Below are 13,689 nucleotides of genomic sequence, written 5' to 3'. Positions count from 1 at the left end.
GAATAAAAACTTTTGCCAACCAGAATGTCAAATTGCTTGAAAGGAGGTAAAACTGAGTTAATGTTGAGGTAAACTCCAGACGTCTGAATCCTGCAACATCTGGTCACTTTGCATGCTAAACTGCTTAACATTTTTCTTTTAAGGGCCCTGTGCGATTACCGGCCCGAAATGATGATAGCAGACAGAAGAAAGGAAGTGGGCAAATGACGACTGGAAGGGTCAGTGCGGTCATCGTACCTGTCCGAAACGGCTTTCATAAATTCATCGATCAGGTCATCATAGGCCTGGCCTCGGACTCTCTTATGCCTCAGGCCGATGTAGAGGGGGTCCTTCAGAAGTGCCTGGAAAATAAATAAGTAATAAAAAAATCAATACATAAAGGAGGTGGTAAATGATACCAGAAATTTCTTGAGACTTTGCAACATAAATTTTTACTGCGAGCCCTGCTGCTGAGCTTGCACACCTTTTCTGTGAGACTTCACGGAAATTGCTCTGCAAATGCAATTCACACCAGATCAGCAGTCCCAAAAATTACTTAGTGATTCCATGACCGATTGTGTGTACTCCTTCTGCTATTTAAAAAAATGAGCCGAAACACATCTCTGCATGAGCTCTGACTTGTATTCCTACAGTTTTAGGACCTCTGTGATGACAGCCATGTGTTGTAGTAAGTGAGAGCGTTTCCTCCTGTGACATAAATTCACACCAATCTGCAGACACTTCTCAGAGTTAAGCAAATCTTTCAGTCAAATAATATGGCCATGATTTATCAACAGTGGTTATTATAACTATGCAGCACTAGAAAAGCTGTGCGATCCCTCATATTGTGTTATTTTTGAAAGGAGCATGCATTGCTTTAAATCTGTAGCTGTAGGAAACAAGTTCAGATTGGGACAAACCTAACCCAGTGGGAAGAGCAAATCAGTGGGAGGATTAATATGACCTTATGACCAGAACATCTCAATGTTATCAAGAATGAAGGAACACCAATGTGAAGTATGAAGAGTTAGGAACTATACATCAGTGTAAACCATTCAGAAGGAATTGAAAAGAAACAGAGAAGAGACTTTTGAGTCAGGTGCAAGGAAAGGTCATCAGTACTTCCTTGACAGATACCTCTAAACCTTTTTTACATTCTGTCAAGCTACACACACAAATTTTAATTTTCTGGGTGTAGAGTTGTGTTTCAGACAAAATATTCCAGCTCAGTCAGATGAGATGGAGAGCGTCTGTGGCTCTCAGTTGGATTTAGGTCTGGGAAATTCAAAATCATGGTTCTGCTTTGATCTAAATCATCCTGTTGGGGTTCTGGCTGTATGTTTAGGGTCATGAATCTCCCACTTTGAAGTCTTTGACAGCCTCCAACATATATTCTTCCCAGCATTGCCATGTATTTAGCTCCATCCATCTTCCCTTCAACTACAACCCACCTCTCTCTCCCTGCTCAACTAAAGTATTCGCACAGTATAATGAGACCAACACCATGCATTTCCAGCTTGACTGTTGAGCTCTGTTTGTTTTTAAACCAACTCTGTCCAAAAGGTATAAAGCATGATCAATGATCAATGTACATGGCCCGTTACCATGTACTGCTTGTTAGGTTAGCATTACATTTCTGGATGATATAGCGCTAACTCCAACACCTGGGAAGTTATCTTAAATCCTAACCCTACTTTAGATGCCTCTACAACTTTCTTCCTGACCTGTCTACTTTCTTCCTTGTTCTCCATGATGTTTGTTCCCCATGTTCTCTAACAGACCTCTAAGGCCTTTACTGAACAGCTGTATTTATACTGAAATTAAACTACAACAACATGGACTCTATTTACTGGTTGGAAGTTGTTTCCACAGAATTTAATTTCAGAGTATGACAGTAAAGGGAGAGTAATATCAAGAGTATTTTATCACCTAATAGTCCGGTAAACTTGGTTCAACTGTGGACCAAAATTGCAACACTTGTTACATTTTCAGCTGGTGTGATTTGCTTTCACACTGCATTGTCAAACAATTAAAACCCTTTGAGCAAGTTGTTCACCTCCTTTGCATGTGGTGGTGCTCAGCCAAAAATGAAATGACACAAAACCCTCTGAAGAAGACGCTAAGCACACATTCGTGAGAGTGTGAGATTTTTGCAGTTGTAGGATTTTTCTTTTGTTTTTGGCAAAAGACCACAAGCCATTTCCCCAATTAGCACAAACATGTGTTTGTTTTGATTGCATTTATCCAGAATGCTATGCACGGTAGTCTGCTTCCTACTTTTTGAGTAGGAAGCAGGTCCCCAGTCCTCTTGGCATTCATATATATGCATTTGAACCACACCAGAGTTCACTTCAGCTGAAACGACACCTAGGTTTTTAGGTGAACCAGAGTTTGCCTAAAAACTCTGGTCACCAGTGTTTGATTACTGATAGACGGTAATCAAACACTGGCTAGGGTCAGTGTTCGATTACACATTCAGACCTCTCCAAAACAACCAGACTTTCAAGGCAAACAAAACACAGTTTGGTTAAAGCGGAGTAAACAGGGTTGGGGTGAATGTGGCCTCAGTTTAAATTGCTTACTGGTTTTGTTTGACATGGATCATGCTGGAGAAAGTTTACCTGGGATGTACAAAAGTTCACGTTTTGTCCAAAAGGTCAGTGAAATGCTGTGCAGCTTAGTCATGCCGTGCTGGCATAGGCAGCTCTTACTTCTAGACATGTCAAATTAAAGGCTGCCATGAAGATGGGCATGACTTTGAGAAGACATAAAGCAAACTTTCCATGGCATGGTCAACAGTCAGCACATCCAAGAACAGCTCAAAGAGCTTACGCTGGACATTTATTTAAAGATGGCAACTCATTTCCTGGCAAGTCCTTAACAGATAGTTATAGGGAGGGTTTGGCCGAGTTCATTGGTAACTAAAGCAGGGGAAGCCTTTTTCTGGTAAGTAAGTAAAATTTATTTATGTAGCGGTGTCATTACGGCGTTTCTCAAGGAAACTGGTTTTATGTCATTGTGAGATTATAATAAGAATTTAACACAAGCGATGCAAGAGCTTGGGAAAGAATGAAAAGCTCGATGAAAGGCGGTGGATTCTATGAGTTCATTTAGAAATGGGGACCAAACCTGCTTCATGGGTGAAAGAGAAGAAGCCCTGAGTGGTTTTAAAGTGGTCTGATCTCATTGACCTGTGATGAGCTGCTGACATGAGTTGTCTTTCTGTCCTAGATTATCTTCTGTTATTTGACTGAGCTGTCCTTTCTATTCTTCAGGCCCTTTTCTCTTGGAAATTAAACCTCTCATGAGAGGCAAAGCTATCTTTGCTCACTAAGGCAACTATTGTCAAAATGTCAGCTTTAGGGATAGCGATATGATGTGTTAATATTAATATTTAATCTATTACTTTATTCATCCTGCTCGATAAAGTTTCAGTAGTGAAGAAGTTAATGTTACACATTGGACTGAAACCCAAAGAGTTACAAGAAGTCATGAGATCCAAAACAGCCAAGAACTTTAGCTGTAAAGTCCCATCAGTGATCCACACACAAACAGCACATTGTCCAGGATGACATGGTACACTCATGAGCCAATGTTTGCGCTGAGCTTGGTCCTAAAGATGTTAGACTGAGTTCTGCCTGTCTCACTCATAATTTCTATCTGACAATGCTAGCAGGGCACAAGGACAGGGAGAAATCTAGAAAGATGCCATTTATTTTGCACTGGCTGAGGAACGATGAAATATGAGGTTAAAATTACAGCTTTGGAAGTGCTGAAAGATTTTGTTACTTTGGTTATATAGTTAGTTTTCAAATGTAACATATAGTTAAAAATCGACATCTTAGATAAACTAAGATTAGGTTTGAAAAAGATTGCTAACGGCAACACCATGGAACGTCGGATGACAAAAGTTATTGTTTTGGTTATTACCTAAGAGGGGCTTGTTTTTCGAAGCCACCAGCATGCATTGCCCGTAACTCCTTGGCTATTGCCTGTAAGTCCTTGGCTAGCATTGCCCATAACTTCTTGCCAGACATGCACTCAATAGTAACCAACCACTTTACAGGCTAATGGATGGTTGGTTCACTCCCATCACTTCCATGACCACTTTGGGCTTCAATGATGCACCACAGATCCAACATTGTCTGCACACAAGTATCTTCACCCAAGTTTAGAAATGTTGCTATGGAGTCAGGCTAATATTTTTTTATTCTTCACTATTATTTTCAGGTATACTTGCTATGTGGGTAATTGCAGCTGTGAATGATCCCTCCTGTAATCCAGGGAATGAGGATTAGCAATGAAAATTTGTGGTGCGATTGTTTCAAAATGGTCCGTTTTAAAACTGTGCCTGGATACTCTGTGCCTCAAAACATGCCGCATTCTGTGCAGCCCTGATCAGATTGACCACCTCCTCAGTACCTGGGCAGGCAGGCTCTCCTTCATAACACGTAGGTTTCCATCTTCCATGCAGGAAGGTTGTTATAATATCCATTGAAAAACAACAAAAAAACTCCTGCATAACTATGTGCCTCTGTTCTCAAAATATAAATGCTAACATACATGCTAACCAGCTGCTGACTTTACAATTACTGCTAAGACAAACTGCCGCCTGGCTCATCCAGCGAAAGCCACAAAGTAAATAAGTCCTAAAACCTTAAATTATAAGTTTGAAGAAAAGAAACTTCAACGTTGTTTAAATCTGTTTAAGTTCTTGGATGTATTCATGCATCTTTATTAATCCCTACACCCACTCAAGGACAAACATAATCCTGTAATAGCAGTCATTTTAATAATTAGCCAAAGCAACCACTGCCTCCCTCCTGCTCTTCCCTCATTATGCGTCCAGAATCGGGGCTGTAGAGTGAAGCAGGTTACCAAGAGGCCACATTCTAGCCTGCTGTCTTCATGAGGCTAGTCGAGAAGAGCTACACACACACACATTCACAAAGCGGCTCCATTTATCCAATTACATCCCATTTAGCTTGTCATCCCTTCAGAATGGCAGAAATAAAGAAGCCTCTACCAGGGCTTGGCAGAATACAGTGAAATCTCAGTTATAAGCATTTGCAGGGCAGAAACCAGAAAGCCAGAAATATGTGCGCCTGCATGTATGTGTACATGGTGTCTTGCAAAAATATTCATACCCCTTTAACGTTTTCAAACTTTGGAAACTTTAACGTGTTTAATCAGGGTTTAATGCGCTGTTAGTTTTTATCCCTGTGCAAGACGTCCAAGATGTTGGGTTTTAATCAAAGTCCTGAGAGACAGCTGTGCCACAGAAACTATTACATGCACTTATTTATGATCCAAAACCTTTCCTCATTCTTTCTAAGAGGTGGTTTGATTTCTTTTTCCTGAAGTCTATCTGAACTGCACAAAGGTAAGGACTAAAAACTGACTGATGACTGAAAATGACCTGATGCCATATACATCGGATTTAAACTTTTATCCAAGATGGGACACACACTATGCAAGCATTTTCAAACACTAATGTCAAAAACTCTTAATGACGTAAAAAAAAAAATTGAGAGCAAAGCTCATATTTCATGTATATAAAAAACATCCTTACAGTATTTATTTTTTGTTTGATAAACAGAATTAAAAGTTTTGCTATCATAAGTTAAATTTGCATTGTGTCTATGGACCTGAGGAAATGGCGATAAAGAGGTCCATAAAGAAAGAGGTCAACAGTTGCAGCAGAGTTACTGCAAATGCTGTATCAATCAATCAAATTTTATTTGTATAGCACATTTCAGCAGCAAGGCATTTCAAAGTGATTTGCATCATTAAACACAAAAACACAGAGTCATGCAACATTGAATCAACAATCAAAAACTTTAAATTTCATCAAAAAAAAAAAGAAGAGAGGGGGTACTCCAACCCGCACCCATTTTCAACAACAGGGGGGACTGTAAAGATTAAAAGCTGAAGTGGAGGATTTGGCAGACCAATGAACAATTTTACTCTCAATTAAATTTGAACACCTTTAAAACAACTGACTATTATATCTTTTGTGTGCTTTGTTTTTTTTTGGTAATATGCTAGTATTTTTATGGCTGAAATGGAAACATTTCCTGTAAGCCAAATACTAATTAAATGATCAATGGGAAAGTTCCATCAGATTGTGACCTTATGATTGATGAAAAACTGTCTGTTGCCTTAACCCAGAGGACGGCATACAAAATAAAAAATTAACCAATTAGCGACATGACTACAGCTCTCCAAGCTGCTTTTCAGCCCAGACCGGCAGAGAAAAAAAGGTACTTTCCCAACTGGCATGGGTAGAGATGCTTACCTCACCAAAGCACAGAGTGTTTCCTGATTGTAAACTGTGAAATGTGTTAGCTACACTTGGCTGACCTCTGAGACATGACTAAGGAGGAATAATAACTTTACTTCTTTTTAAAACAACTATAGCCTTGTCAAACGTATAATATACATTAGTGTTTGGATTAGTTTCCCCCATCAGATCAGCAAAGACATCTTTAATAATCAGGCAAAGACAATTTGAGTGAATTCAAATAAGCAGTTTTGAAATTATTCTTTTATTAAGGGAGGAGGTAGTCTAAAACTGCATTGTTAGATTGTTGAATTCTGAATAAAACTGGATTATGTTTAGGGTGTTCAAGTAGAGAGGGCTGAATAAAAGCGCACACTTCTCAGACTTTGATTTGCGTTGAATTTTTAACATCGTGTCTCATTTTTGAGACGTCACTGCTTACCTGGTTGTCTGTGCCGACATCCAGCAGGACGGGCAGGCACTGCTGGGGAGGCATGCCCCCACAGGTCGTGTAGAGGGCCAGCTTCCCCACTGGGATGCCCATGCCATGGCAACCCAAATCTCCTAGTCCCAGGATCCTCTCTCCGTCCGTCACACACACAGCCTGTCAGTCAACACAACAGTCAGAACAGAAACCACATTACTCATTCCTCTATTAGAAATCTCAGCTAACATATCTCCTAAAATAAAACAAGGAAATAATCTAATATCCATATTTTGCATATTTTTTAAAAAAGCTATTTGATTTCGACAAATTAAACAGTGGTCTTGATTTGCCTAAAAAAAAAAAAAAAAATTTTTATGTTCATGCATGTTTCCCCAGCAGAGTTTCCTCTGCATGTAATTGATGATGCCGCCACACCTTCAGAATGACGTTCATTTTCTTTTTCATATATGTTATAAAAGGGGGAAAAATTATATATTTATGCAAACACCCTATATTTACGCATTTATAATAACCATGATCATTAAATATCATTACATATTAAAATTTACTTTTAGGAAAAACTCACACTGCTGCGTTGCTAACACCGGCTCCCGTCTGTCTAGCTGCAACGGTTGTAGCGTGAATCTGAAGAGTGTGGGGGGCCCAGAGCTGATTAACGTACCAGGCTTTACTGGCTATTCATTTTGTTTTGGTTTCCAACACATTTGGAAGATCGGCTTATAAACATCTCCAGCACATCACTCCTGAGACAGAATCTCACAGTGTTGTTGGAAAATGGAGCAAAATCCGAAAACTTCAGAAAATGGGTATTTCTAACTAGAAAATCAAGTCATACCTGTTGGTGTCAAAGTCAGTGTCATTTTGGGCCATATCAAAAATCTAAATGTTCTTAAAGGGCCGTTTGTGTTAGAATGTGTGGATAAATCCAATTCAACTGTTAAAAAAACAGTAAATAGCTGTTTGTTTCAGCATTCAGTAAGTGTTTCTTAAAATTAAATCAAATTGAACATCTTTTCATACTAATCACTCCATCTGTGATTTTGCGATTGTCTTTGGTAGTCATCAAAATCACAGATTTTGTGGTACTAATTTAGAAGTATTTGTAAGGAATTTTAATAATATTTGTGCTAATGTATGATGTTAAACATGACTTTTTATTAATCGTTGATCACAGTCTTCAACTTGACATCAAGTAAAGCTAAGGCAGCAGTCAAATCTGATGTTTTTGGCCAATTTTGAGAAATATTTGCTGTAAAAATAAAAAAGTAAAAATGTGGGAATCTGTGGATTTTGTGCGAATTTTGTTTGAACTTTAAGTAAGTTATGCAGATTTTTTGCAAAAGGCCACATAAAATGTTACGGCGGGTCACATCTGGCACACGGGCCTCAACTTTGACACGTACTGTAGAGCGTATAGATGTATCGTTCACGAGTGATTTTATTCTCTTTGTTGTGAACGGCAGGACTCCAGTCTCAGAGCTGTTCTTTATTTTATTTTATTTTTTTACAATTTAGCTTGCTTTTAATGCTCCGTACACAAGCCGACACCTACTATTATTTTTATTGAATCTGGAATAAATACAATGGATACAATTGATAGAAATGGGTGGATAATCTTTATACTTAATGCTGCAAAATACAATTTTTGTTTCTTTATTTTGCCATGTTTGAACAAATATGAACTTTTACACTATGGATCCTAGAGCAAACCCTGCTCAGTGAGAGCACCAAATTTAATCAATAAACTTTCCTCTACTGCTTTACACATATCGTTTATGTAACGCCTGACGTTAGAAAAGGAAACTTTTACACTTTTACAAAAAGTGTCACTGACTCTTTGACAGCTTTTTTCCTCCAAAAATCTTGCAATTTTTGAGTGTGCTTGATTAGTTTCCATGCTGTTTTCTCTTCTCCCATCTTGCCAAATCTTGCTGATACGTTCCAGTAGCGGCTCGGGCTCGGCTCATAAGAGAATGACAACCTTGGCTCCTTTGTGAAATGTTGAAAGTAGGACGTACCGACTGAGGTTACGATAAGACCACCTTGAGAACGCGCAGCAGCATTAGCAGAGCTCAGGTACAGTAAATGCCTTGCTGTTGACAGCTGTGAACAGGTGGCTGCGGCTGCGGGTTCAGCCGACATGCGAGGAATGCCTGGTGGTGTCGTCAGGCTGCTGAGAGCGCGACGCCTTTTTATTTATGAAGTGCAAAGAGGGGAAGAGACCGTTGAGCTTTACTCTGGAGCAGCAGAAATCAGTCTAGGGTTGACCAATCTCAGTTTAAGGTCACCCTGATGTGAATGAGAGAGAGATAACATTTCCATAATTCTCAAACTTTTTTTTAAAGGAATCCCTGTTCAGAGTAGAATTGTCTAATTTAGGTATAAAAACAAAAAACAAAAACATATTTACTTCAAGAAAAATAGTGAAATAGACTTTTAATTTAGCAAAATAGGAGTTTAATCAAGTACTTTAATGTTGTTTGCAAGTTGACAGTGTTGTACAGTGTTCTGTCGACATGGACTGAATGTGAACCATCCGAACAGTTATTCTTGCGAGAAGTGACAAAATGTTTTTTGTTTGTTTGTTGACCCATAACTGAGCACTTTGACACCCTTGGCAGGAAGCCATATTGCTTTTATGAAAAAAAAAAGTTGGGAAAAATGATTCATTTCCAATATCGTGGGATTTGCTTTTTGCAGGGATATGACTAATTACTGGTTCCATGGGTCATTGCTTCTCTGCAGTTGAATTTTGGCTGCATTATTTTTGTGTATTTTTCCTATGGCACCCACTGTTATATATCAAAATTGATCAGTTGCCATTAATTAGTTCTGATCAATAAATCCATGAGATTAAAAAGTTCCACTTTTTGCCTGTAATTGGTTTCAAAAACAACATTCTGTGATGCACTTTGGTTTGAGTTCAGCACACAAAAACATGAAAAAACTTCCAAGTCAAAGGTTTACCTTTATGTCCTTTTCTGGCCAGTTTTGGAGAATTGAAGCAATGTGCCCTCGGTCGTGAACAGTGATGAAAAGCCCCCTGAAATCACACAAAAATACAGAAACTTCAGCTTCCTTTCTGACAACGTGGTTTTGTCACTTTCTGGGTTTGTTTTTTGTAAAAAGTGCTGCGTATCCCTTAAACATTAGATGCAACACAAAAGTAGCACACTGCTCCTTCTGAGCTTTGAGTGAGAAGCAGCTTTAACCTCGGAGACTGATGTTAAGCTGATGTTTTTCCCACAGGTTTTCTTTGTTTGACCAAAACTTTATTAAATTCTGATGGCACCTAAGTGCGACTTAAGTGCTGATCCCAGAGCTCAGGACCCCTAAGAACTGTGTTTAAGACACCGAGACAATTCAAAATATTCATTTAGCTTAGAATCACACCCTTTAAAAGAATCTTCCCTCCTTTATTACCCTCCTCAGTAGCATCCATGTCCTTTGATCCAAGACAACTTGAAGGAAAACAGTTATTCTCCGAGGGTGAGAAAAAAAAACAGGCAGCATTATTCCAGTCTAATGCTCGCATTGTCTTAGAATTTTGCGAAAAAGTACTGACATTTTTTGATAATTTAGTAGATCTCGGGTCACTACTGGTAAGCACAAATAAAGCAAATCAAAATAAATCTTGAAAGGAAATACAGGGGGGTAAGAAACAAGCCACAAACATGCCACGCTAAAACGCTGAGCTGAGGTAACAACAGGTGGTAGTTTCAGGTGAACTACAACCTGCAAGCACAAAGAACAGCTTTAATATATGATTCTGGCAAGTTTAAGACTTTCAACAGTAAAAAATTGATTCAACTTCAGATGTTTGTGTTTGTTAGTAAGAATCATGTGACTCCGGTTAAACTCAGAGGTCACAGATTGTAAAGAGCGACAGCGGCCCGAGGCTCTGGCATGTTTGCTTTGCAGGAAAAACCGAATGTCTCCTCTAATTGATTGTGCAGGTCAAACACACCTGAGGCCATTAGAGAAGCTTACGCCTTTTTATGTTTTAAAAAGGTACAAACCGGAAGAATTTGGGTTCTAAATCAGTCCTTACATATATATATCTATATAGATATATATAGATATATGCAAGTAAGCTTAGAAATAGGCAACCCTGTTATGACTACTAGTTGCTGTAGTAAGTTACATTTGATCAGTTTAATAGTTAATTAAAATTTAGTGTTGTGTTCAGGGTTGTTGATTTAATTAGGCCTTACATGTTTGAAATTAAGTTTTTAATAAAAACCGAGAACTGTTTCTTTAAAAAAAATAAAGAAAGAAAGAAGAAATAAACAGAAGTACTGCCCAGGATAAAGTTTTTTTTTTTTGTGCTTCTATGTTAGCAAAAGTGAAAGGTTCAACTTAATAACTATTAGATTTTTTTTTAAATATGGTGATTTGCAGTGTTTTTGAAAATAAATTGATACTAATGCTATATGCTCGAGGTGTAATAGCAACCAGAAATGATGGTTTGGTAAACATATTTAAAGTAACAATGTTGGTACGTCTCAGTCAAGAGAAAAACAAAAATGTTTACATATTTTACCTTTATTCAGCAGTGAACAAAGTTTGTTTGGATTTTGACAAAAATGTGTTGCAATTAACTCAAGACTTAAGTCTTAAGTCTCATTAAGTTTTAAGACTTAGTGAGACTTAAATCTCCTTTAAGTCCCATTGTGAACTTAAGGGAGATTTGCTTTGATTTAGTCAGTTAATAAACGATAAGCAGGTGAAGAAAATGGATGGAAAGATGAATCATAAACTATTACTAAAAAAAAGGGGGAAAAATGAAAATAGTTATGGTATATGTACAAAGGGAGGGAAAGGAAAGAGAGATTGACTTTTAGTAACCAAACACTGACTGCTGTAATTTATCCTTCCACCGCAAAGTTCACAGAAGGGTCACTAGGCCACAGACATCTGGCATTTTGCTTTATTTACATTGTAAACTTTATCTGTGCAGCGATCCACACTGGCATTTCTACGCTGCTGTGCAAAGAAAAAAAAAAAACTTTGCCAGGTGGCGCTGATTCTTTAAGGGGGGTTAAAGACTGTTGTTAATATTATTACAGACAGCACCAACATTAGACTTGCTAAGAAGACTCCCCCCCAAAAAAATGAAAGCTGGAGAAAAAAACAAAAACAAACTAAAATGACAGATCAAATCAGACAGGCAGACTGACAGACAGTCATTCCTAATCTGTGCTGTCTTGAAATTCACCAAAAACATTTGGGGTTCACCTTTCAGTTATTTGCTCCTCCTTCTTAGCTTATGTTCATCCAGTGTGTATGTTTAGGGCTGCTGTCAACCTCCTGACCTATAACCTGAGAGAAGCCCTCAGAACTTTAGCACCACTAATAATCTACAGACATCTCATTAAGTCAGGATTCATGCTGCTTTAAATTCATTAGCGCTTTTTATGAAGGTAACAATCTCACCGAAGAAGAATTGTGCATACATAATCCCATTACTTTATTTGATTTTAGCATAGGTGTCAATGTTCAATGCATCATCCACTAATGTACAAATCAGTAGCTGATTGATTCAGTCACCTGTTTGCGTTGATGTTTTATGTTTGACTTTTGCAGATTAAATGGCAACAATCGACAGTAGACGTCCGGTGAGGAAAGCGCTCTTCATACGAAGATAATAACGAGAACATGAAGTGTAAAAAAAACAACCCGGTGACCCGAAAGTAACCTCCCATCTTTGACCTCCACCCACACTAAACACCACCAGCCGCCCATTCTTCACACCAATTTCATAACCTTAATCCTCGGTTTGCTGGGTGTCGTCTAAGGCACACTGACAACAGGAGCACCAATCACTAAAAAGAGCGTGAAATTAGTGGGAAAGGTCAAAGTCGTGCGATATAAGGTTTCTCTAACTGATTAGGTCCTAAATCCATAATGACAGACAATGTTTTAAGGGTCTCAGGTGTCCTGGAAGAGAGCAGAGGATCTGGCTGTTGATTTTCTACATTTATTTAAAAACAGTCTGCTGGTGTTGATACCCAGGTAGGCGAGTCTTTTAACAGTAAAGATGATCACAGCATAGATTTTTTTATATGTGTTTGAAGTCGACATGTAAAAATACAGCAGATGTGTCTCTGTTGGTAATGACGTTATCTTAAAAGGGGGAAGAATTGTGTTTTCCAGACATATAGTGGCATTTTATAGCACAATTAAGTAACTATGTTTACATCAGTTGATATAAAAATGCTACATATCAAAAATAACTTGAAAGAAATTTTACTTTCCAGTTTAATGCCTTGAAATTGAACCTCTGTCTCTTTAAAAACTCTTGGCTTTCTGAAACTCCGCCTTCAGGAAGTCATCACAACATGGCTCCTCTATTAACCCTTTAGCATAAACATTTTTACCAGCATTGCATTAAGAAGTAGGCGCTAAGTTTACTTAGGTGTTTTTCACAAGTGAATGGTTGCCACGGGAGATTAAAAAGTTTCTCAAACATGCATGAAAAAAATAAAAAAATAAAACCAACACTCCAGGTGTGTTTTTGATGAGGGAATAACATTACATAACATAATGTAAAGCTGAAAAAAGATTTTACACAACACTGTCCCTTTAACAGCAAGAGACCAAGGACATCAAAGGTAAAGTAAGTTTTTTTTCATCAGACATTACCTCACTTTTGACTGATTTCAGTCAGAGAGAAATCTGTGTGGTTGGTGATATGAAGCTACAGCTAACCTGAGATGATTGTTATGAGCAAAAAATGGACCACGGCCTGTGAACATCTGGTTGATAAATCAAACGTACCCTTTAACAGGATAATGTGAACCCCTTTGTCAGAGTAACAGTCTGTGGCTATGTCAGACATTCTCCCCGGTTACAAGATATACCAAGTTTTCTTGAGAGTCAAGACCCAACCCAGCAGTCCGTTTTAAACCTCAAGTTTTTAGAGGGTGAATATAAGTCAAGTCTTAAGTCTATCTTTGCCAACTGCATGTGATAAAAA

General features: G+C 38.2%; 1 protein-coding gene across 1 annotated transcript in view; it reads right to left on the bottom strand.

Annotated features, from left to right (window-relative positions):
* The window catches only part of me1 (malic enzyme 1, NADP(+)-dependent, cytosolic), a 90,740-nt gene that overhangs the window by 16,196 nt on the left and 60,855 nt on the right, over positions 1-13,689 (bottom strand). Inside the window, exons 4-6 of the mRNA XM_008431900.2 lie at positions 9,678-9,753; positions 6,705-6,866; positions 238-341 (exon numbers count right to left, since the gene is read on the bottom strand). Of these exons, the coding sequence (XP_008430122.1) occupies positions 238-341; positions 6,705-6,866; positions 9,678-9,753 (342 nt within the window). The remainder of the gene's footprint in view (positions 1-237; positions 342-6,704; positions 6,867-9,677; positions 9,754-13,689) is intronic.

Source organism: Poecilia reticulata, linkage group LG16 (assembly GCF_000633615.1).
Source record: "Poecilia reticulata strain Guanapo linkage group LG16, Guppy_female_1.0+MT, whole genome shotgun sequence".
NCBI lineage: Eukaryota > Metazoa > Chordata > Actinopteri > Cyprinodontiformes > Poeciliidae > Poecilia > Poecilia reticulata.
Note: the sequence above shows the minus strand (reverse complement) of the source record. Positions and strands in the feature narration are given on the sequence as shown.